This window comes from Phalacrocorax aristotelis, chromosome 9, assembly GCF_949628215.1.
Source record: "Phalacrocorax aristotelis chromosome 9, bGulAri2.1, whole genome shotgun sequence".
Classification (NCBI taxonomy): Eukaryota; Metazoa; Chordata; class Aves; order Suliformes; family Phalacrocoracidae; genus Phalacrocorax; species Phalacrocorax aristotelis.
Genome location: NC_134284.1, coordinates 26,350,382 through 26,376,578, shown reverse-complemented (window position 1 = coordinate 26,376,578; position 26,197 = coordinate 26,350,382). Strand labels below are relative to the sequence as shown.

Sequence of the window (26,197 nt, the reverse complement as noted above, 5' to 3'; positions counted from 1 at the left end):
TTGGTCTTTGTTTTTGATCATAAAACTGAACACAAGTGTACCGTTCACTGAAGAGTATGAGGTTAAAGAAATGGATACACAAGTTTCAAACACATTAATTTGTACATTATTCTCGATCACTGATGTCTTTTCCATAAATATTTCTTACAGAATTTCTTGGAAACAAATGTCAGCTTTAGTTTTCCCAACTACTACGTTGTTCCATGCGTCTTAAAGGTTATCCTACTTGTCTAAGAGAAATGGACCTACATTTAGCCCATCACCTCCTAATGGGGTATTTTTCACAGCTCTCTAGTCACCACTAAATCATTGGAGTTTTATACCTTGTAGAAAAAATCCTGAACTTCCCGTTTTGTTTCTTTTTCTATAAAACTGAAAAAAAAAATACATAAACCAAACAACAGCTATAAGAAAAACAAAATAAGTGGATCACATGATGCATCAGCAATGATGGAAGCTTGTACCTTCCCATTCCACAAGTACAGATTATACAACTCTCTGCCAGTGATGCAGGTCATAGTTGGAAGATGTGTCCTTTCAGACATGAGCTATATTCAAATCCAAAGCTCAGAACACTATGCAAGAAAATGACCTTTACGAATGATAATGCTGGTTTATCTCAGTAACCCTTAGACAGAGTCAAATTTTATCACTACGCATCACACTGCCAGCAATGGAGCGTGTGAACACCGGCATTGCTAAGAAGTTAAAAAGTCCTTGCAGAACTGGCAACCAAATTAAAAGCTTAGTTCCAAAGGACCAAAAACACAAACACCACGTAGAGACAACAAACCCTTCCCTAAATGGGTAGGTTAGTAAGCCACAGAGTTGGGATCCAGATTTGAATTCCGCATCAAGTCTGGGATGTTTGGATCCAGGATTTTGGTTCAGGTGCTTCTCTGTGAAATTTAGAACTTATTTGAACCCTAAGGAACTAATCCTAACTTGGAGGGAAAAAAACTAAACAAACACTACACTAAGATCATGAAATGGAAGACAGAAGCTGCAGTCTTGACCATAAATTAGAAGAGAAATAGGAATAGTCGGATCCCTTCCGTGTTGTAGATCTCCACTCTTCTAAAACTTAAGAGGATGTCCCTGAATCAGCAGTCCAAAGTTTTCCACAACCTTCCTATCTGGTGCTTCTCAGCAAAGGCCTGGATTAAGAGGCAGGAAAGAACAATTAAGCCCTCCATATTTCGGTTTAAAGAAAAAGAGAGAAAGCCCCACAAGAAAGAAATGGTCAGTTACGCTACAGGCTGGTAAAACAACGATGAACCCACTTCACATTAAAATGGTATTCTCCCTCCTCAGTTAAGAGGAGCATCAAATGAGACTTATTTTGTTGGGTGAATCTGAACAAATAGAGCAGGACACACATTTGCTGCTGTTATTCACATGACACATCGTGCTGGCCTTCCACTCTGCAGGCCATGCAAAGCACCGCCAAGTGGTGAGCAGCGTCTGGGCTACCATACACGTACAACCCCAAATCATGACAGCTTGTATGTTTAATTCTAGCCCTTACTGTCCTGATGTGGGTCTTTAAGGTATGTCAACTTGGTTTTTTGGTTCCTTTAAAGGGACAAATGTATTAGAGTAAAACCTAGTGATTTGAAGATAATACTAGGGAAACTGGAACCTCTAATTCAGTCCTGGCTCCAGGAGATTCCTTCCATGACTCTAGGCAAGTCGCTTCACACCTGATCCTTGATTTCCTTTTTCCAGAAAAGACAAATAGCACTTGCTGTAAGAACAACATGTTTGCAGATGCAAAGCACACTAAAACCTACTCTGCCAGACTGAATTCCCAAACCGGTCATTCTTATTGCAGTAGCTATGATTTCTAGGCCAACCAGAATATAGAGGTATTGACTGAACAGGACAGGAATTCCAGGAAGAGGTCCAGCTGCTTTTTATTATCTTTTGTTCCCAAATTAAAGGAAAGACTTTGCAGTTAACAAGTTGCCCATCACTATGTTTAAAGTACAGGAATCTCCAAATCAGTGGAGTATGAGGAAGGACGTGTGTCCTAGATGACATTCCAAGGTCTTCAGAAAGGCTAAACAAACTATTTGTTTGCTATATACATGTCTTCAAACCTGGAAGATGTGCATCTAAAGTTTGCCCTTAGCCAAGATCCTTCCTTAGCAGCAGTGAGTTATATTTGCACCAATTGATCAAGTATAACTTGGAGGAAAGGGTTTTGTTTCATCACTTCTACGTAAAGAAAAGACTTTGCATATATATGTGCATGCATGACCGTGTGTCTATGTATGTACCTACACATGTACGAGTAATTTACAGAGCAAAAACTAAGAGATTAGGTATGCAACCCAAGAATTTCCCCCCCCTCACCTATTTGTATATTTGCATAGTTAAATCATATCAAGGCATCAATACTGCAGTCACATTTTTCACTCTTCCGCGGTGCAGGCAACTTCTCTTGTCACTCCCTACACACTTCTCTGTCTTGGACCAAACAGCACCAGTGTTTTAAAAATAAAACAGAACAGCAACAGAAACCCTGCATTGTTGGTGAAACGCCTGTCCCATGAGGTGGAATACAGATACAAATAGGTGGTAGCTTTTAAACTCCACCTCGGCAAGCCATAATCGTGGCAAGCTGAGAAGCGTGAGTGATAACAATCACGACCTAACATTCATGGGTTCAACACTTAAATTACAACTAACACAAATCTCTAGTACCTCTGCATTTGAGAAATCCACCAGGCACAGAAACAGGCACATATCTGCAAGTTTCCTTTTTCGAGTAGGAAAACCCACAGGAAAAGGAAATAAACTGTATTTCATAGTCATAAGAAAGCTAGCATGTTACCCACAACATTTTTTTTTTTGTGTCAAAATTATGCCACTCATCACCCCCTTTCCCTATTGCACATTCTCTTTGTGAAGAACAACATTTACAGTACAAGGCTGAAATCAAAATTGCATATTATAAGTCAGCAGTTGAAGGTGTACCATGTAGACAGTAACAGAAACAAGACCCCTTTAATTAGATCAGAGCAGTAATGCAGACATGGTCATGCATCATAATCGCAGGTTGGTCTTTAAACACCCAAATAGTTTCATCCTGTTTAGAATTCAAGACTTTCTATGTAACAGATGCACTCACCCTGTGCTGAAGAGTGTACAAAAAGGGCAACATCCAGATTGTCACACACTGGAATCTCCCTACAGAAAGCTGGAAACGGAAGAGGCTTGTACTTAACTTGAAGCGTCATCATTAAGAAAGAATACCAGCAAGAGACTTCAGTTGTGCGCTGCTAAGAATTACTAAGCAGAGGGGGAAAAAGGTTCCGTTGGAAAAGCTCTGTTCAAAGTAATGCAAATACTCTGGGACCCCCTTGCAATAATGGCACACCATAGGAGTTAGCCGGGATTCAAGAGTATATGTGGGGGCAGACTGTCGCCCCAGGGACCGCTTTAAACAGACAGCCCCTTGAAAACTTTGGATATCTGGGTCAGGAACAGATTAGAAAAAAGGATAAAGGGCATCTCAGTGATGAGAGAAAAAGTTTTAAATAAAGTGTTGAGTAAAGCACCAGGTATCTTTTCCTTTCAATTTAGAGAATATAGGGTGGCCTTGTTTTCACAAAATGCTACATACTCCTTGCTGGAAAGCAGAGGAAACCGATTTCTATGTACACAGTTAGAACTCTACAGAGATGGCCCGCGAGTTCTGCGGAGAAAGGGGTGTTACAGTCAAGGCTTCAGGTATTCCACAGCAGGCGGTGTCTACATTTGTGTAGCAAGATCCTGGATTTCACAGTACGCAAGGTTGGCAAACTGGAAATTCTCTGGCAGCTTCATGTAGTTTTACAAAAAATAAGTGCAGTAGGCCTCCATTTTATTAACTGTGATAAAAAGCATATATGCAAAAATATTTTTATATTGATAGCATATTACTGCATTATAAAAGCTGCCCAAGTGAAGCTGAAGATTCTGGCAGCTGGTGCTTTTGGCACTTGGGAGATGTGGAAAGCAGCATAGAGATCTGTGAAATACAACAGTGACTGATGTTTCTGCTACAGTGATCGGCATTAATATAGTTAGCAGTGTTCATATTTAAACTTCTCTGTGAAGTTTCTGAGTCAATATCCCACTAAGAGGAGATATTCAGATCTCTTAAAGCTACTAGTTTAGGCTGTGTGCAGACTCAGGAAGACTTCCCTATTAGTTTACACTTTTCACATGTTTCAAAGTCCTCTTTCAGTCATATAGGCTGGAAACTTTTTTCCTTCTCTTTAAAAGAGCCTGGATTTAGAAGCGCAATTCTGTCACCGGAGTTGGAAACTGTAGTCACAAATCTGCAGAATATGCTGGGCCCTGCTTATATTAGAAGTCTCCTCCAAGTCCCAGATTGAAACAGGATATAACTGTTTTGAGATGGCCAAATGGTTTCTTTTAAGTTTACAAGACATGCATTAGCAATGGGAGGAGAGTCCTTTGGACATTTCCACTTGGGAATCCTGTTTTCAGTAAAATTCTGTGATGCACAAACACAAAAGCTCAGCTGCCTACATTCACAATTATTAAAATGACACAAGTTGAGCGAACCTTCTCCCTAAAGCGTAAGTGATGGGTTTGCTTATGCAGCCTGCATAAAACTGCAAGTGCCATATAATTATATCTAGAGATATAGATGCGGGTATATCTATAGATATTTATCTCTTGTGCAGAACGTCCTCCTTCCGTGCTAGAAATTAAATGCTAGCACGTGCCTCCATATTTGAGCTTGCACCTGTTGATAGCTACGTACCATAAAGGGAGTACAGTACCTGGACAATGGAAGGCAAGAAAAGGAAGACAAGTTGCTGCTGACAGTTGCGACAGTCAGCAGCAGGCAGTATTCTAGCAGGTGCCTGGAAAACCCATGAAGACCACTTAGCATGCACTGTATATTCATAAATACTTCTTGCAGGCACTGTGTGTGAAGGCACAGCCAAAAAAGACAATGGCAAAGACAAGCTGAAATACAAAGGCATGAATTCAACTGCACCTTAGACAAAAATTGTGACTATGCCTCAAAAAGCAGAAAACTGATACAACCTGATATTAAAGGCTGAGATGCAACATTTTCTTTCAAGCCCACAGATGCTAAAAACACAGTGGTGCAAGTCCACTCTTCTTAAGTGGATCTTGGATTTTAAAGAGCACCACTGTCAGGCTATGTCTCTAGACTTGCTTGTCACAGGCTATTAAATAGAAGCAGATGAACACAGCAGGCTGCAATCAGCATGTTTCAGGGCTAGCAAATGCTTTCCACTACAGTTCAGGCTGTTATAAGAAAGAAGCCCGTGCATTCCCAGCTAGGATGCTTGTCTGCTATGAAAAGCTGACATGAGCATATACATTCACAGCCCCCCAGAGATCTCAGATGGTTCCGTTTCAAGTGATGCCACCTTACAACCACAGGCATTAGAGGAAAAATGTCGCCTGCCTTCACAGTGGCCATGGAGACTGTCTAGTCCAAGCTCCATAGGAGCACTGAGCATAACGTTTTGGCACCTGAATAAGATGGATTCCACCAGGGCCAAGTCATAGAAGCTCCAGAAGCCAAAGAAATGGGCTTTGGCTCCTATTTTGTACATGGCAAGGTACCTAAGGGCTCTGAAGACAAGGCTAAACATTATGCCTGAAGTCCAATTAAACTACCATTTCAGATATCAGAATTAATCTGAATAAAAAGCTATGGTTTATAAGCAGCACAGCACATCTAAGGCACATGTATGCATGCAAGCCACCATCACTGTATTAAGACATTGCTGATTTGTCCTTAAGAAGCAATGCTGCTAGTACCGAACAAACATATAGGCTTTTTTCAGCACTAATCCTCCTCCCCAATACTGAAAATACTATATACTGCTGACAGCATAATGTGCAACATATATAGCTTGATTGGAAAGCATGGGGCAGAACTTTAAAAAATGTACAGGATTCCGTTTAGAACTCCAAAGTTCAACAAATGCCCTATTTTAGGGTGAAAACAATTATAAATCTGATAATGATGCACAGCATCCATGAGTGACTTTTCCTTAATTTTGAAATAGTGTCATTAACTACGACATATATTGTAGGTTTACATTTCTAAAGAGAAATAACAGAATTGAATAGTTTTTTTCCTATCACAAGTGATAACCAGTGTTTGATATCTTCTATTTTTCTTCCAAGAAATATCAGTCTATCAACAGTTTTAAAATAAAATGTTTTCTGTAACAATAGAACTTTAAATAAAAATATGATTTTGATTCAGGTACTTTTGAGAAGACATGGATGCTTTTCCAAGATCTTCTGGCAAAGTAATTCTTAAAACAGAGACCAGATGAGGCCTTAAAAAGACAATATACTATATTTCAGACAAAATTGCACCTCAGTTTTTCAAATAATATCATAACTGCAACATTACTTCATCACTTTTTCTTTTAACATGCTGACAATTTCCAGCTAGCCCACGTGTGAAGTTTTTTTGCTTTTATATCCTAGCTTAAAGAAATAAAAGTCAGTAATTCATTCAGTACATACTGTATATGTCTTTTCACCTCCAATTGACTAGATCATTAATAAGTTAAAAAAAAATCCTCTCTGACCATAATCATTATCCTCATGAGGGATAAGTGATTCTTCAGAGCTTAAGTGTTGCTAGTTCTATTAAAAAATATACCATGGTATGATTTCTTAATGTGTTGCTACTGTCGCAGTTGGACCCTATGCAGTTATGCCTTCAAACTCTTCCGTCTGTTCCACAAGGTGGTTCTGTGAGCTTTAGGACCTCTGATTGAAGACAAACTGATATAAAACCCCCAAACGGAGTTGTCTTCTGTTTAATCCACCTCCCCCATTGTATGTCAGGGGTCTGGTAGATCTGATGTATCCACTATGACTTTAATAAAAATAGTATCATCTTTAATATACGTTCCATTCTCTAGAACAGTTTGAGCCACAAAGACTGGGCAGCCAGATGCAATGTTCATTTCTCCAGTAGGCTTCTTGAAACTGCTGCTGTTTGGATCTGGCTTGAAAGCATCTCCTAAGTGGCGTCGAGACGGTCCCTGATCCATTAGCATGAGTGTCACTTTCTGTTTAAATGGCCAAGGAAGCAACGCATCGTACTCTCCACGCATTATGACAAAAAACAGCGACAAGTGCGTCCCCTTTCCCATGCCATCTCCATTAAGGTAAACTCTGGCACACATCTTGTAGCCAAAGTATCCAGTATAAAAGGGTTGGCTGTACAAGGACAGAGTCTTCCCCATGACTGCCTCTTGCTTCCGACGTTTATAATCACGGATTTTCCAAATTAATACTCCGTTGTAACTGGCAGTTTCTAAAACTTGGAATCGGAGGTCCATGTCAGCCAGCCGAATATCATGAACACTCAGCATCTGATCATGTCTGCTCAGCTGCGTCTCTAGCAGGCCTGTTAGAAGACAGAAAGGATGAGGGTGAGAAAAGTGTTTTTTTCTAAAGACTGTAAAAATTGATTCCCAATGCTGCTATTGTATGTGAAAACATTTTCCTCCACAAGAACCAAAGTGCATTCGATCACTGATGAAGCAATTTCCACAGATGATGGTTTGCCAGCTAGTATCTAGGTTAGCTGGGATTTTTACAAATGTGGGTGTTAATCACACATATTCAAATCATCTAACATAAATTTTGTCTGGTCATTAAGAAATATAACTACAGGGGCTTCCACTTTTTGAGAGGAGACTTGGTAGCATTATCAGTAGCATTATTGCTATTGACAACAGCATTATTGCTATTGGCAGCAAAGACCTCGGAAGTGGTCACACATCCTGCCTAATCCCTCTGAAATTCAGAAGCACTGCTGATCACTCAAAATATTCTTCTCAGACACTACTGTCTCAGAAGTGTAGTGCTGTCACCTCGTCTAAAGTTCATCATAAAAGAACAGAAAATTCAAGCTTAGCTCTGTATTAAATGGTCGCTTAGCTTAGTGGGAGGGCTGTTTTTAACATCCACTTTCCCTCACATGAAAATGTTTCTCTTTGTCTTCGCACACTAACAGAATTGGCCAGCATACAATACTGAGAAGCAAATGAATTCATACAGCGAGTCCATTTTACACAGATCTATTTAAACATTCTTTGTCCCAGTCATTTAAACCCTTACATATGATCTACACTATCTTGCTAAACTCCATTTTCACTGTATTCAGCAGGCGCAATATCCTTATTCTCAAGCAGATCTCAGAGTTTTCTTTGGATCAAGTATACCTCCATAACAGATATCAGGACAGGTGATTTCAGGTAGATAACCATACTGTTGATCCATTCATGGGGGAGAAGAGTAATAAAAGAAGACTTTTCAATATACTGAGGCTATATTTAAAGAAGCTGCTGAAAGCTATTAGCTGTCAAAGATCAGTTGAGAAGCTATTTATAATGAATTAACATTGTAATCAAGACAAGGGTCAAGAGAACAAAATAAAGGCCTAGGAAACAGCATGGAAGCAATGCCACATCAAAGAGATTATGCAGTTTCCTATTCAAAAACCAGAAGAATCAGCACTATTGATGCTTCCACATAAAAGTCACAATGGGAGTGCCATTCAAAGGACATAATTTGTCTCTTGACAGTGCTGCTGAGTACTTCAGTCCATTGTGCTTACACTTACTTGTATTTCGAGCTCCTTGCCCTGCAGTTTTATCAACACTTTCCAGCTCAGTCACTCTGTTCTGGAGGGACTCTACACTGCTCTTCATGCTGTCAGCCTCCTCCCAGTTCTGTCGGAAGGGACGGATTTCTTTGTCCAGTTCTTTCAGTTTCTCTGCTTGACTGTCTATCACTCGCTTTATAAAACAGTAAGTTATGAGTTAAAATAACAAAAAGACATTAATTTATGCAAATTAAACAAAAATTATATATTGATAATAAGATGCATTCCCAATATAAACAAGTTTCACTTTTGTCAAATATTTTCATAACGCAAACCTTGAAAATTTAGAGGAATAGCCCAAGTATTTAGAAAACACTTATAAAAATCCTTATTGCTGCATAGGTATTAATATTAGAGCACTATCGGAATTATTAGCACAATTATTTAAAAAAGGGAATTGTTAGTGTGCTCTTGCCTAGAAGTTATTTTTTTAAAAAAATCTTTCAATGCGAGAACAATATTCTGAATGTCTCTACACCGGTATTATGGGCCGATATCTGTTGGGTTTCAAGTCACAGTACTTAAGCAACCAAGTATGGGCACAACAACTTACCATGGTGTGGATCAAGTGGCTGTTCACGGGCATGCATTTATCATTGGGTAACAGCAAAATAACTTACCCCTCCAGAAAAACATCAGTACCGTCGCACACATGGAGCAGGAGTAAGTGTATGTGCAGACACAGTGGCATTAGCCAGCTCCAAGCTCACACAAATCAGTTATCAAAGCCTAAGTTATTATGTGCCCATAATCAGAGCAGAGGCCCTCAAGAGTGTAAGCAAAACTACCGTATCTGACCCCTTAAGCACTTCTAAAATTCCCACCCTTGATTCCTAAATTGAATAAGCTACGTGTCCTGAAGGTGCTTGCTGGTTCAGCCTTTTTTAAAACAACAAAGAAAAAAGAGATCTGGTTTTAGAAAGGCATGAAATATAATACTCAAGAAAAAAAAATACATAGAAAGGCTGGTATTCTCCAGAAGAGGGACACTGCAAGCACCTCAGTATATTACAGACATAAAGAACATATTTCCCAGTCTACCTCAAGTCTGATGCAAGAAATACATAGCACTTCATGTTATCACAGCTAATTTGGACTAGCAGGAATTTTAGCCAGAACCCCATCATCGGTTGTGAAGTTCAAATGATAACACATGTATGAGACAAGAAACTACTTTTGCTACCACCTACAGTTCAATTCCAAATCTAACTTTATAGTTTGTTATCATATAGTGCCAACATGTGTAAAAATGATTTTTCACTTCTTAAAAAAAAAAAAGTAGCAGTTGAGTACAAAACAAGAAAATAAAGTTATTTTGCATTTGCCTTCTGGTTAGCCATGTGGATTGAATGTTCCCCACTGACGGGGAAAACCCTTCTGCCTCATGCAATCTTCATTTCCCCTTTTAGGCATTTGCTTTTAATCACGTTGTTTCAGTTATACTGAAAGTTGGTAACTTATTAATTAAAGGCTGTCAATTCGATAAGCCACCTAGCAAAATCATGTTCTAGGAGTGTTTTATTTTGTTGTTTCTCAAAACCACTGAGTGGTTTATATATTTCAAGATTAACTATTTATTTCTATGTTGGTGTTTTAAAACAGGCTTATAAATCTCACTTGCAAAATTATGACTTTGTGAAGGAAAGCTGTGTGCTGAATCATAAATGCAGGGGCATGGTCCCATTAAATAGATTAACCAAGTTTGCCTGAACATACTGATCTTCAGATACCAACACAGTCATACCCTCTCGCTTGGACTGATGGTAATCGGAAAATAAAATAGGGAAGGGCTGTTAGCTATACATATAAAATGAAACACACCATAGGACGTCCTGAATGAATGTTGTAAGAGGAGAGCCACAAGATTTGGCCATTAGTTAACAGTCAACACACAAAAGTAAACTCAAGGTGTGCCGAAGTCTAATCTTTTTCCTCTACTCACACAAAACAAGAACTCTCCAAGGCAAGAACAACAACATGGTTGTGAGTTTGTACAGTGCCTGATACAGACATGCTCTAATTTCCAATTGGGACCTCTTGGCACTAACACAGTATCAAACAAAATGAATACATAAATTTTTTAATTAATTGGGAAAATGGTAAAGATGCAGAAGAATTGTAAGTTACTCATCTTTTGGGAGAAGTTTACTAAAAGTTGCTACTAGGGTCCAACTTCCCTCCATCAACCTCTGTGCAACATTCTGCCTTTGTACGTGCACAACCAATTCTGGTTTTTAGCTGCTTCTACTGCACGTCAGCAGGTATGTAGTCTCCTGTACCTCTTTGTGAGAGCTCAAGAGATACAGAATAATCAGAAATAGACTTGTATTCCATTTTTAAAAAGCAGTGGAATCTCTATCTTTTTGCCCTACAGGGAGCCAGCCTCCCTCATGCTGGGAAATACTGATGTACTAAATCTGAATTTAATGCAGCAATGGAGAATTTCACTGTAATTATTCCATTAGAAAGCACACAGATGTCTTACACTGTACTCATAAATTTTCAAGTAGACATCAATTTTCTGCACACACTTTTTATTCCAGCAACTGACCTCTCCAGATCATTAATCCAGAGTTATATGCCTGGCAAACCATTGGGGGCTGCTCTTTATGTTGACTTTCATCTGGGTTTTGTGTGGTACTTCTAATAAACAATTTCCAGAATTTTAGCACTATTATTACTAAAAGAATTTAGAAAATGTCATGAGGAACTGAAGAAAGTTATATTTGCAGTTGTCTCTCTTTCAGATGCTCCTAATGGACCTTTTCATTGCAACTGATAGAGAAAAATTGAAAAGCTAAAGAACACGCTAGGAAAGGAACCAAAGGTACTGCTTGACAGGGAAAACAAATCACACATCCTCCTCCTTTGAACAAATGCATTATCGATCAAATAATCTTATATTCTTAAGGTCATTGTTTCTTTTGCCTTTAAGTACCTCATGTCCACACTCAGCTTAAGACTTGGTATATTTATATACTTCCATACAGTCATAAGAAAGACTGGATACTGGATGTGAAAGCTCCTTTCCACAAGACAGCAGTTGAAAAAGTATCACATACTCTCGTGGTAGAAACACTTTCCCTAGAGACCAGTATATAGAAAATTAATCTGAATCAAAACATCAAGGTTGAGGTTCTTGCCAGTGCCCAGACACCTTTGACACATTTATACTAGTTGTGTTAAATGCCTCGCAGTGCAGATGCCAGTTGTGCTCAGTAAAACAGCTGTTCCCAAGCCAAAGAAGGTTACATGACAACTAATACTGAAACAATACTAGAAATTACTAGCATGCATAGGACCTGGGGGACTAAGCAAATAACACTTGTCCAGACCTGAATTGGCCAGTTCTACACTGGAAGTATCTGTGGCTCTTGTATAGCCATGGTTGCTGAATGCAGCCCCGAAAAAGAATCGCTCACAACAGGTAACTAATTCCTGCCACTCCTAGTAGGCAACACAAGGAGGCTAATCACATTGTCCAGGGAAAAACAAATTGAGGTGTATTTCCAGGATGCCCTCGACAACCTGACTGAACCAGGAAGCTCCAGTAAGTGGAAGGAATTATGTTGAAACAGCTGTAAAACAGAGTTTGGCTTAAATAACTGAACTGAAAGGGCTGGCAAGAAGTAAGGGGGGGGGGGGGGGGGGGGGGGGAGAGAAAAAAAGAGCAAAACACATCCTCTCCAGTACTTATTACCACGAAAAAGCCACCTGTTGGAATCTGCCCAATCACATTGTTTTGTGGGGGTTTTCCCCCCCTAAACATAAACCATTTGAAAATTGATTTTGCTAACATTTAAGCTCGACGAAATAAAAAATATTGCAATCTGTCATCAAGACAATCATGAAAAGCTCTGCTCTACATTTTTTTCCATTTTCCCTCTCATCACTGGTTATTGAGACAGCATGTGTAAAAACCCCAGGCTTACAAATTAACTTACCTCCTGGTAGATTCAATCAGCAATATCAATACATACAAGGATTAGCTTCCCAGTGTCAGAATGCAATATTGTAAACATGCAGCCATATCCCAGACTATTATCAGACCAAATAACAATGACTAAGGCAGGCTAAACTGGTTACTACGTGGGCAGAACACTGAGAGAAATAAGCACTATAAGGAGAAATACTGATGTTGCCGAACTTAAAGGCTTCCTTATAAACCAACATTGAGGGTGTCAAGGCTCTGAGCTCTTGAATGTGCTACCCTTTGAATTTTAGCCATACTCTAGTTGGATACTTGTATCTTTCTTGAGTATCACCATTTGCAGTTTAATAGGGTGAAGTGAATAGCAAGTGAAAAAGATAATTTTATTTGCATTCCTTTAAGATGGATGCTAAAACAGGTATCTGATATTCCAGCACAGACACACTAAAATAACGTGTAAACGATACCTTCATAATAGCTTGCTAAATATCTCCTGAAGTTTCCCTAATTGTGGTCAGTATCATGCAAGCTAACACAAATTCCCAGAATCCACATTCCAAGTCGGTTCTGAATGCAAAGCAAGTAATTTCAAGCTTGGGCTAAGCACCATGCCAGTGCATCCAGAGGATTTCTGGTTTGATGCTGGCTTGTGGCCAGGTGATTCAGACCACAGAATAAGAAACTCTCACCTACTGGCAAAGGAATAATTAGATGCACTTTCCTCAGAAGGACAACAGAAACATTAATTTTTGAAAGTGTATTCAAATGCACTGTACTACATTTGGATTAATTCCACACCAGGCTGATCTCACTCATGATTAATATTTTTTAAAATACCAGCGAGTAGAAAAGAAATATGCATTATACATATGACGGTTTTAAGGTGCTAATCTTCTCCTCCACTTTGACAGTAGTTCCTCGAGCAGTTATTTTTTTGCAGAGAAAAAAAATTAGTTATGATTATTCTTAAGACAGGATTTGTAATTTTGTTTTCAATCTTTTGCCTTTTTAAACAGGGGCTTTTGTTTTAACATAGGCTGGGCCACTGCAGTGTTTTAGTGAAGTAGCTTAGTCCAACAAACGTAACAAACCAGCTACTGACCAGAAGAAAAAATGAAAATCAGAATAGCTTTATAATAAGGTAACTCTCTCTTCCCCTCCCCCCCTTTAATTAGAACACCTCACTTCACAAGTATAAAGGCACAGACAGAAGCTTCTACCATTTCTGCTTTAATGGGGAGATTCTAAATTTCTTACCTGTAAATGAAGTATTTTAGATTCATTATTCCGCAGCATTTCCTTCTGTCTTTCAATTTCTATTTCAAAGCTACAAATCTGATTATGTAAAGTTTGTATACTCTTGTTCTTTTCCAAACTTTCATTCTGGAGCAAGGCCACCTGGAAAAAATTCTACAATTACTCCTGCCAAAGTTTATTAAAAATACCTATAACTTTGTTAGTTTTAAGCTATCTTACACACATGAAAGGGATGAGATCCTAGAAAAATCTCTCTCCATGTCTTCAAATTAATAAATAAACCCCAGCCTTCTGATAGCTACTTTTGCACTTCCACAGCACAGTATTAGTACAACTCTGGCTAATGAAAGTGCAGATGGGATACAAAAACAGCAAAAGAACTTGTGTCTAAGCATAATCTTTACTCAGTTTGTTATTTAATGGCTTGGTTTCCTGGTTTCTGCTAACTGACTTGGGAGTTGCTTGGAGTTCAGAAGAAACAACCTATTTAGCTATAGATCAGTGTTAAGAACTCAAGCCCTGCATAGAAGGGACACCAGAGAAAAGCTGAGCAGCCAAAAAGCTAGTCAGGAAAGGGAAACATTAACCTTCCCCACCTACACCCATCTATCCTGTTCTATAGCAAATCTAAGGCAAAACATCATCTGTGGGGGATTGGCTTGGCTTCACAGAATGTGATGGTAATGAAAACTCCTGAAATGAGTGAATACTGAAGGGATCCATGCATTTGAAGGAAAATCCAGTGGTGCCTACTAGTAGGAAAGACTAAAGAGCTACAAGGCTGCAGATTATATTCTCTCTCTGTATTGACATTTTGTGAATTCATTCATTAGTGACTCATTCTGATTTTAAAACATGAGCCTTCTTAGAAGAATATCATATCTTATAGCTCCTTGGGGATGAAAGCAATACAGCAAATATTCTCTGTCACACCATTTTGTACTCTGTTCATCAATGTGGCTTAGGAAAGGGGGTTGCTTTGTGGTGGCCAGTTGCTTTTTTTTTTAAAAAATAAAAACCTCATTTTTCCTCAGGCAAGATTATTCAGCAGCAAAAACATATAAAACAAACACTTGACATAAAACGACATTTGGACATGCCCTGACTAGTTCCACAGATAGATCTTTATATGGATAAGAAGCAGCACCATTTTTGACCCACAAAAGTCTTCTGATAAATATTCCACATTAAGACCAATTACTTGGATGCTTCGTGTGTCCCCGTCCCCCCCCAGTCATTACCACCCCCCCCAACGCAGATTCTGGTTTGAGGTCAAGCCATTTTTACTCTGATATAGGTACCACTGTAGGATTATACCACTTTAACTGCTCTCTAATGAGACACAGTCAAATAACTTGCATGTCACTGCATTCCTAGGCTCAAGAAGCTAGCCTCTTTAAAAAGGAATGTAATTTCAATCTCTATACTAGACAAAACTAGACAATGGACTGCCAAAGTCCACAGGCATTCAGCAGGTTCATCAGACAGGGGCCCAAAAATACACAGACAGATCATATGTCCGTATCTACTTTTCAGTATAGCATAGCACGTGTGCATATAGACACACACAGTAGTTCCACATTTTATATACGAAAAACTGGCAGCAGAGGCTCAACAGAAATGAGACAAAGCTGATTTTGCCAGTGCAGAGAGAGAAACAATCTCCAGGCTCTAGTACCCAGGCATGTGTTCCTTTAGAAAATTTTCAAGAACAAGTTTAAATTTAAACTAGTACCCATGGCTCCCACATACTTCAGTTCTACTAGGTAGCCACTTTAATTTTTGCACCCTCCTTTTCCTTAATGAATCAGAGTTCTTCAGTTAACTGTGATCTTTACAGTCCCCTTTTCTCATTGTTTCCTCCCCAGGCCTCCCAATCATAAGGCAGTTACACTCTGTGTCACTAGCATTACATTTCTGTTTTTGTACAAGTTATAAAATGTGGGCCTGTCTTGTACTGAGATTTTCCATGCAGTGCTACAGAACACAAGAAAAACAGAATTATGTCCTGCAGCCCTTAATCATACAGAACTGTCATTGCTAAGTCAGTAATTGTAGTTTGGTGGCAATTTGTGAATAAGAAACCTTTAACACTGAATATTGTTTCCTAATTACATTTGGCACAAGCCTTTGGAACTTGAGTTAAAAAACAGGGTAAAGAAAACACAGCATCTACTAAGGAAACTGCATCAGTCAGCTTCCTTTACTTCCTTGTCATATCTGAAACATTGCTAGGATAAAGCATGCTCTTACTCAGCAGTTTTTCAAATTAAGGTATTGCTTATTATTGCTTACTAAAAAAGAATGGAAGAAACCCGCTTACGTCACAAAGAATTGGATTAAAACAGACAGGTACCATATTTAAGTCACATATTAAAAAAGAAAAATGAGTTTATACCAGATTTCTTTAAGAATGTGACGAAGCCATGAAATAACATTCAAGTCATTATTTCCAACATCACAAAACCCGTGGGAGTTTGGTCTGCAAGTCTGTCCCATCACAGAGTGAACAAAACACCAAATCTTAATTCGCCCCACAAAAGTTTTGATTCAAGATTTTACATCTGACCTTCTCTTACTACTCTTTGCCAACAGCACCATTCAAATACCAAACTCATAACTTGGCACAAGCTTTGAAGCTCTGAAGACTTTCAGTTTGCATACTCCACAAGTACTGTTGAAGAAAGAATGTGGTGACTGGAAGGCAACTTCTCCCTTCCCCTCCATACGTACCACAGCGAGTACCCCTAATGGAATCTTGACCCTGCAGCAACCAGTGACAAGAATGCCACTGACTTCAGCAGGGCCAAGATTTCTGTGATATTCATCAGCTAAGTTAACTTTGCACTGTTGTTCTTCAGCGCATCGGTTAATTTCTCAAAAAGAAGAGAACAACAATGAAGTTACAAATCATTTTGTTACCCCTCTCTAGAATAAAGTCACTGACATATGATATGTGGTTAGCTATTCTGGTAACTTGGCACAGTCTTGGGATTTCCAGTGATTCAACTCTTTATTATGAATAGGAAGAAGTCTACAAAGCAGGAAGTGAAAAGAAAAAAAAAATAATGGACAAACAACGATAAGCAGTTATGTCCTAAATGAAAGTTAAACCAAAAACTGAACATAAAAGAGTAGTAAAATATATATTATCTTAACTCTGTAAGACACAAACATAGGACTGCTGGGCATTTTTTAAATGACAAAGGACCTCTCAAGACACTGACAAAAGGCAGAACATGATCTATTCTGGAAGTCACAGGGAACATGCTTTTTTTCCTATGATGTAAAAAAATTGTACAGTCTTAATCAGACCAAATGAAAAAAGAACTAAGGGTATGAATTGGTGTCTGTCAAATGGAAAAAATGTACAGTTCCCACATTATCAAAAAGATTGAAGTGCAAAAGCAAACTTATTGTTATTGATCATCAAACTAAGGCTTACACATGCAGTAAAAACTGTATCTTAAGAAACTACACTGGATCTCTCCTGGGCTCAATGGCTTCCTTACGGGCGTCAAGTTCAAAAACAAGCAGTCCAGGGACAAATGTGCTGGGGACAAAAATAATATTTTGCTGTTCCTGTTAACTTCTGCTTTGAAAGTGTATTTCCTGCGGCTGCAGACTCCTCCTGGAAACCCATGCATGAGAGATCACTGTACGAAGGGAATACGCTTTCTGGACATGGTTTGCTAAACTCAAGGTAGCGGTCTGCTGTGAGATGACAGAAGTCACAAGCCACACATATCATAACTGCCACTGAGCTTACACTGGAATTGTTACTCTTATTTAATTCATTCTAGAAAAATCCAAAGGGGCTCCTTACTCTTCTGCCTGCATTTGTAGACTGGTTTAGTAATTCTGGGATTACCCACCGCCACCGCCACCCCCCACCCCCCAAAAAAGGCGGAAGCATTAATTATTTTAATGGCTATGCAAAACAGTAATCTTTTTCAAAAGATTTAAGAAAACAGTGATTTGTTCTGAAGTTTTGCATTTTGAAATCAAAGCCTTAAATTTTATTTGGAGAACAGATGGTGAAGCCATTTGAACAATTCACAAGATTGTAGCTGATACTGATAGGATATCCAGCATCTCCCAAATCCCAAATGTTCTAAAACCAGGAGACCCAAAGAAGCACTGCAACATGAACTTCATTCTGGTCTAGCACTAAAGCCGAAATCATCATGCCCATGAGTTACAATATGTTTAATTTCATTAACCTTTACAGGTCATTAAGTTTGGAGAGCAAGAACAAAAATAAATACAATAAAATAACCAGTTTATTACATGGTATTTCTAATAATGTTATCTCTGGAAAAATACTGACATAGCAAAAATACAGCTCACACCACTGACATAGCTTTCTGAACCCTCCCTTTCGTAAGAAGGCAGCTCAGAGATGAAATTTAATTATGGACTGTTTAATCTATGTGAAGAAAATGTTTTAATTACGTTACTGGTGAGGAAAATTGTATATGGAGTTACGAAGCCAAGTTTCTCATAGCATTTTATTATAACAAAGGTACCAGATAATGCTAAATGGCTTGATTGCTTTTGGAGCCTACTAGTCCTTTAGCTGTACTGAACAGCTGTTAAACAGAAAAAAAGCGCTTCTGCCAGAACTTTTATATGATTTAAAGAAATCAATGAAAATTAGAAGTGAGTAGAAAATATACCTTATTTTCTAGAGCATTGCTCCACTCTTTCAATAAGTTAACATGCTGCACTGCTGAGCTGGCTTCATGTGCTTTAATTTGTTGGTTTGTTCCCTGTGACAACAAAGAATTTATACATTTTAGCCAATTGCACTTCTTTTAAACCTACAAAGAAAGAGTATATCAAGACATCGAACCAACACTACATAATTTTGGTTCACGGATGCATGTTGCAGAACTGTAGAGAGAAGGGAAATCTACTTGGGAATTTACAAAAGTCAGGAATACATTTAATATAGCAAGTGTTTCAAACAACTGCCATTTATCTCCATCCAGTGTACTTGATACGTCAGAGACAATAAAGATGAACAAGATTTACAAAACGAATTGTATTTTGGAGTCTTCTGTGTAGCTTTACACTAAATAAAGCACAATAAAACTCGAGTCAGACAAAACCTAAAGTGCCCAATTCCCCAAACCGTAATTTAAAACTTCTGTTGTATTTCATGCACAGCTTCATAAGCACTAAGTTCTTCCTCAGTTGAGTATTAAAAACAAATATGTAAGATAAATTTATCATCACTGGAAACTGCCAGCTTTATAAACTACTTTGAGAGATACTACAATGCCTCGTTTGTCATCCAAAGATGTTACCATGATTGCTCTATGATATTCCAATATGCTGCCTCTGCACAACCTAAATGCTGTTACAAATAATCACTATATAAAAAGTTTACAGAACACACATAGATCATATACAGAGTACATAAGATGCAGACCATATTACTTTATTTGTACTGTGTTGCATTACACCTACCTCAGTAAGTGTTTTGCAATGCAGAGTGTATTAGCTTTGATGGTAGGTATGCTGCAAAGCAACTGAAAGGATTACAATGATCCTCAAGGTATGTACTCTATATAAAATACTAAAAATATATATGTGGATATATGTACATATATGCACACATATACATACATAAAATGAATGGCAATACATACGACATAACAGTGGGCAGGGTTACAGCATTGATCAGTTCGACCACTAAGAGCATTACTGTTAACGCTTAAAATGAATGCTCATTATTTAAGAACCTGGAAATACCTGCAGGAAGTAGTTTACTGAGAAGTGTTGCTGCTTACAGTTCTTGCCTCTAAGTTATCATGGGCTATGAAATGAACCACACTATCTGATAAACTCCATTTTTTCCTGTCAGCAGTTTCTGAAATTTCCTGGCTATCTCTTCATTATAGAAGCATCCAAATTCCCCAAGATATACAGTAAGGGAAGCAAAATATTGGAAGAGAGTGGAATTATACTACTAAAACTAAACTGAGGTTTGGCTTTTTTTATTTATGTTTTTATTTGTTAAAATATTGCAGGGATTGCCAGGATCAAAATCTAAAACTTTTTTTTAAAAACAAATTTCTTGCTATGCTTTCGGTTATACACCTATGTGCACACAGACATATGAATGCACATAAAAACACAGGTTTTAAGTGTGCTAACCTATGTTTAACCTTAATAAAAATATTAAGACACACAAATGAGAGAAAATATAAACATACTTAGCTCAAGAAAATAAACACTTTAATAGAAACAACTGGAGTTATTACTCTATTTTCTGAAGAACAAAAGTGACTTTCCTCTTATTTGAAGTTAAGAAGTTCTTCAAACGTATCATTGTCCTATTTACACATGATGTACCTAATAATTGAACTCCCAAACCACTGAAGGAATGTGTGGGCTTTTTATATTTTTTATTTTCAATATGCAAAACCAAACACCTGCTGCATAATCACTTGGTGCAACTGGATGACTTTTTCTTAACCGAGACTAGAGAAGTCCAGAACTTTCACATCAAAGAGTTAGGTTCTATTTGCAGACTTTCATCAAGTGGGAAGTATAATTGTTATATACTGACCTGAAAAGTGCAGCCATAACGCTTAAAACTACAGGTACTTGGGGCATTAATACATTCTGACAAATGTGCATTCAACTGCAATAGGAAAAAAGTGTGAGTTTTGGCAAAAGAAGTTTGCATGATAATGCTCAAAACATAAAGGGCACAAAGTTATCGGGTTTGTATCGTGTGCCGTTTGCAGAACATACATGTGTGTATATTTTCTCCAGTCTGACCTAAAGTGCAAATACTATATATACACATATGTAAACCACACGCACATGCCAATACAGTATACAGTGTGATACATTTAATATACAGTGAAACTTCTACTAAAGACTATTTCAATAGGCAACCCCATTAAAAAAGGCAAACAAGAACACACTCCACAATTATTTATATGATTCCATTTGACTTTAGTGAATGACTAATCTTTTCTCAAAAAGTGATTTTTTACTGGTGTTCTGAGCGAGTCTTAAGATCAGTTTCACTGTAAAGTACATTTTTTCTAATTCTAATTTCACAAGGAACCAGTTTTTCAAAACATAACATGCAATTCTCCGTGCCTAAATTTAACGGTTAAATTACACAAAAAAGACTAAACAAGTACTGCATGAAACAGACAGCGTTTCAGAATAGGTACAGTTAAGCAACTTTTTAAAAATGCAGTACACAGGATTAAAACTGATTAGTAAAATGCCTGCATTTTTCACAGATTGAGATTTATTCCAATATCTTGGATTATTAGAGCACACACCACTTTTTATTTAAAAATAAACCAATTCACAGAAGCATATACATATATATAGCCAGCAGCCGTTGCAGCACAGAGGGCAGCAGCTGGATCCAAACTGCCTAAAAGTTGGAGCAAAGAGCCATTTTTGGAAGAGACAGTGCAACAAACACTCTCTCTTCAAAAACAGGATCTGCAGTTTGTATTTCCCACAAAGCAGACAGGAGCCAGAGTCTAGCTCCTCAGCTGGCATCACTCTTTTGGGTTTCAAAATCTCATTTCAAATTCCCACACCCTAAGCCCCACATGACTCAGCTCATCCACCTCTATGGAAAGAAGTGGTGAACCAATTCTGCTTTGAACATGTAGCTCTGGGACAGGACAGTCTTTAAAATCTGACACCGAGATGCAATCGGTCACTCATCTCTGATAGACACCTATTATGTTCTAAACACTGTCTGTAGAAATTCACGGTAGTTTCAAAAGACACATGGTTCAGAAAGAAAATAAGACCAAATAAGAAAAAGACATGTGGTATAACAGGCTTTACGAGAATGCCAGATTTTCAACTTCTCAAAACTAGTAGTCTGCCAAAGAGTTATGAATTAAACATGAAAAATTGCCTTTTATTCTACAATAAGATATTTGCTTGTTGTACACTACAGAATTTTCTCAAACTGTTAGGCAGGCATTTTCCCATTTTCTGCATTAGAGTCATTGTCCCTAACCATGCAGCTAAGTAATACATACATTTTCACAGTATCAGAAAAAAATTAAGCAACATACAGCAACAGATGATGCAGGGCAAGATGACTCTTTGAAGTTCTGACTCTACCAATGGTTTCAGAACCCAATTCTGACTGTATGTGTAACAAGCCAGGCTTTAATGGGTCAATTCTTATTAGCACTCAGATATACCTCTTCTCAAAGTAACTGAGGTCAAGATTTGAGAATAAGCGTAAGTGCTCCAGAACCTGGTTCGAAACTCAGAAGTAAGCACTCAGAATTGGCTCAGTATACGTATTTTCTCTTTTCTTAGCAGCTCGAGTTCTGTTAATAGGTACAGTATCTATCATATATTTTATATTTCATTATCCTGGGGGAAAAGACTGCCCGTGTTCGACAGGTGCCTTATGTGCCCTGTGCACTATGACATGATTAATAATTTACAAGCGTAACTGAAAAGTAGTATGACTCCAGCTCAGGAAGTATCAGTGAAAAGAGAAAAGCTTATCCTCAGATCAGAAACCTAACTTTCCTTAAGTGAGGCTTGCAGAGTGCTATATAAATAAGCTCTTCCCCATCCTTGGTGAGTAAGTTCTATTTTTAGGAAAAAATAACACACATCAACTTTGACAGATGTTACTTATATCCATTTATGTACCAGAACATGGATCTGTTTAAACAAAACAGATTTTTAAAAAAAAACTGGTCTATATATTACTGCAAGCTTCTACACATTAAAATAAATTTTTATGCATTATTGCATCTGGCTGTTGGAATGCTGTACTCATATTACCCTGTATCTTACGCTAATTCTTTAAGCATCAGTTATTATTTTTCCCCCAAATTTAACAGATTTAATAATAATTCAAGTTTTTCTATGGAATGATTCTACATATTTATAGGATTTTTCTACTCTTTATTAACTCTTGTCAACGTGCACTAAATTCTAATTATCTCTTTTTATTTTACTGTAAGCTAACTACCCCAAGATGCTGCTCTACTGTGCTCAACAAATGCTTCAAATGGGGGAAGGGTGGGGGAAGCTAGTAAAATGAAAGCAGGAAAGACATGCGCTAGTCTTGGGCAAGCCAAGTATAATAATGACACAAAACTATGAAATTATTTATTTTAAAATAGTTTTTCAAGAAATCATTAATAATATTTGAGTGTTATCACACTTAACTGTGTGGTAGAAAAAGCTTTTCTTTAGATCTCACATTTTAATAAGGAAATGGCTTCTGGCAAAATTCTTGCGAGATCTTACTAAAACAAATTATTTAATTTTTCAGCACAACACTGGGCATGACTTCTTACCTCGCTCCTCATGAGTGTTTTAACACTACATTTATGAGGACACGAAACCATGACACACGGGCAGTCTGTATCTTCATGTTTCTACAGAGGAAAAAGCAAACAAACCACAAATCAACTCTTACTCTGAAATTAAAGAGAGGACTTACCTGCGAAGAAAAGCATCCTACATTAAAAAAAAAAACCCCAAAACACAAGATTTTTTTTTTCAATATTTGTTCCAATTGTGCAGAGTTAAAGAACCGCAATTGATGAAGCATCAGTTTACGCTTTTGATAGATGTGTTGACATTCTGAAGCAAGAGTAAGGATTTTCTTGTGTTTTCCCATGCAGAATACATCTATTTGCTTCCCCCATTTTATTGTTTTTACTTAGAGCAATGAAACAAGAATAAAAGTCAAGTTTTCTTCCCCAAGAATTACTCACAAAAATGGGCATCTTTAAGAGCGAGCAGAACCACTGCAGATGCCCTTTCAGTAAGGCTATACAGTGCATGGAAAAGCTCTTCAGAAACGTACATTGCCCACTCTCAGAGAATCTCTCTTTCCTATGTATGGATATTCCCCTTCCAATTATTTTCTAATTTTGATTCCCAAACATCTGATACTAAGTCTCACTATTATACATCCAAAGCTCAAAGAGATGTTGAAATTTTATCATGATGCTGGGCAGGCATTTTGATCTGAACCTAGATGATGACAGATACTTCAGTATAGCTGTCAAACCATATCACCATAGGGAGGGAAGAAAATCAGACACAAGCTAATTGAATTTACATTTCTTCTCAGTTTTTCTCAACAAAATGAAAAATCTGGAGAAAAAGAATTTCGTTTCATGTCAAGTGATGTGTCTCATTCAACTTGAAACGAACTGTTTCATTTCTGGTACTTAAGAAAAGCAAAGGAGAAAAGGTCTAGATTTATAATCCTGTTAGAACAGGAAGGACAAATAGCATACCCTTTTTGCCCAGTAATGATGTCTATTTTTGGAAACAAACCCAAGATGTAAAGGAGAGCCAAGCTTTGAGCTGTGAAATAGCTTGGTTGAGAACTCTCTCATAAAACTGCAAATATTTGAAAACGTACACCTCTACACTTTTAAAAGCAGACCATCAGGTATGCTGCTTTGAAGCAAGTCTATGCTGCCACCCTTCTTACTTGCACTAGTTCACTTGGTGTAGCACACGCAGACAGACACAGTGACAGAAAGCAAGGAAGCCTAAGTTGCTCCTTAGCCAGAGAGCTGGGACAGCCTCCCAAAATGCAGGTGTGAGGAGCTAGCTTCAGTCCCTTCCCACCAGGACATGGATACCCAACCAGGAGCAATGCTAACAGACTGACAACAGCTCTCCCCAGAGTAACCTCTGTCAGGGTGACCGTGGTATTCCTCTGATAAGCAATGGCTCACAGGGCCATTTCTGCTCAGACTCAAGAACTGGACCTGGGCCCCCCCTCATTCTGACCACATCTGTAATCGGGTTGCAGAGACATCACACACTACCACACAGCTTTGGGAGCCTACTGCCCTACAAACTTCTTTAGTGGTTTATCAACTACAAAACTAGAAAAATAATACTCCCTTCTAACATTCATTCTCTAATTTTAATTCACTCTCTTCTCCAACATTCCCAAACTACCTGCCAAAGGCTATGACACTGACTCTCGGTTCATGATAAAAAGACAACATGCAACTTCTTCTCAGCCCTCTCTCCAGTTCTCCTCCTCACTCCCCATCCCAGGCCCCACCCACTGAAACCAAGGGGAGCCTATCCAGTGACTTCAGCATATACCAGCCTAATCCCATTCCAGTGGCAGAATCCCCTTCCTACCAACCAGCTAAATTCACACAGTCGAGCACACAAAACCAAAAGCCAAATGCAGGCTAAAACATGGGTGACACCACATACAGGGAACCTGGCACAGATGAGGGGAAGGCAGGATATTAATTGGCTCCTCACAGAAGCAAGTGCCACACTGGGAACATGTCTAGTTCCTGAGCAGTGACAAAGGAGCAAGATGACAACATCTCGTGTCTTCCCCAGTGGCTGTCCCAGTCAGTATTTCATACTATTGAGTCCAGATTGCCTTGCTAGGGTCTGCCAGGGACAGCCTTTTTGTGTCCAGGCTGGTAATGAAGAGCCTAGGCACTACCTAATGCTGTCATTCCACATCTGTATCATGTTACTACTGTCCAAGTATCCATTTTATAGGAGAATCACTTCCAAGTAGTTTTGTGAATTATCCACAGAAAAATAAAACAATTCAGAAGCATTTCAGGCTACTAATTTCTGTTTTAACAATGCACCATCTTTGACTGCCAGGAGTTACAGGATGGAAAAATGTATCTTTGTGACAAAAACCCCCCAACTTTTTAGATGGTTTAAACAAAAGAAAAGAACTAACCTAGTGACAGTGCAGGCAAGACAAACGCAATCTGAGAAAATGTGTACTAACATTGTTAACTATATAGTCTGCCTCCAACAACGGGGATTTCCTACCCCACAGGTCATGGGATTCTATGAAGACATGAACCGTACGTACTCCGGTAAAATTATTTTTGTTTCCATTTGCATACCTTTTTTCTCGGTATGCTCCCTCTATCTCCATTTTCAGTTCAAGTCACTGAGGCCTGTTTCAGTCATTATTACATTAGAGAAAATCTTAGGCTACAGAAGCTAGAGATGAACTCAAGGTCTGGGTGACAAAACTCAAATGAGAAGTCAAAAGAACCCTTTCATTCAAGTGTACAGTCTCATTACGCTTCTGAGTCTCATTACCAAAGTACAATGAGGTAACATTTTATCGGGCCATAACAAATAGAAACGCAGATCATTTTTATGATCATTGCACTTTTAAAAATCTGGACAAAAAAATTGAAAATAGCAGCCAATTGCTAATCTTCTAATTGTGGAGCTTTCTGTATCCTTAAAGCAATGTGGAAGCAAAACTGTCCTTTTTCTAGGTAGTGAAACATATA

The 26,197-nt window shown here is 38.3% G+C and overlaps 1 protein-coding gene across 3 annotated transcripts in view; it reads right to left on the bottom strand.

Annotated features, from left to right (window-relative positions):
* Positions 1–2,864: 2,864 nt before the first annotated feature.
* The window catches only part of TRAF3 (TNF receptor associated factor 3), a 68,145-nt gene continuing 44,812 nt past the window's right edge, over positions 2,865–26,197 (bottom strand). For 2 of the 3 annotated variants that reach the window (XM_075103967.1, XM_075103965.1), the window contains 6 exons: positions 23,225–23,305; positions 20,473–20,547; positions 18,572–18,664; positions 13,893–14,033; positions 8,663–8,837; positions 2,865–7,441 (listed from right to left, as the gene is read on the bottom strand). In XM_075103967.1, coding sequence (XP_074960068.1) covers positions 6,870–7,441; positions 8,663–8,837; positions 13,893–14,033; positions 18,572–18,664; positions 20,473–20,547; positions 23,225–23,305 — 1,137 coding nt within the window. In that variant the 3' untranslated portion in view covers positions 2,865–6,869. The remainder of the gene's footprint in view (positions 7,442–8,662; positions 8,838–13,892; positions 14,034–18,571; positions 18,665–20,472; positions 20,548–23,224; positions 23,306–26,197) is intronic. The other variant, XM_075103968.1, reaches the window with a different exon arrangement.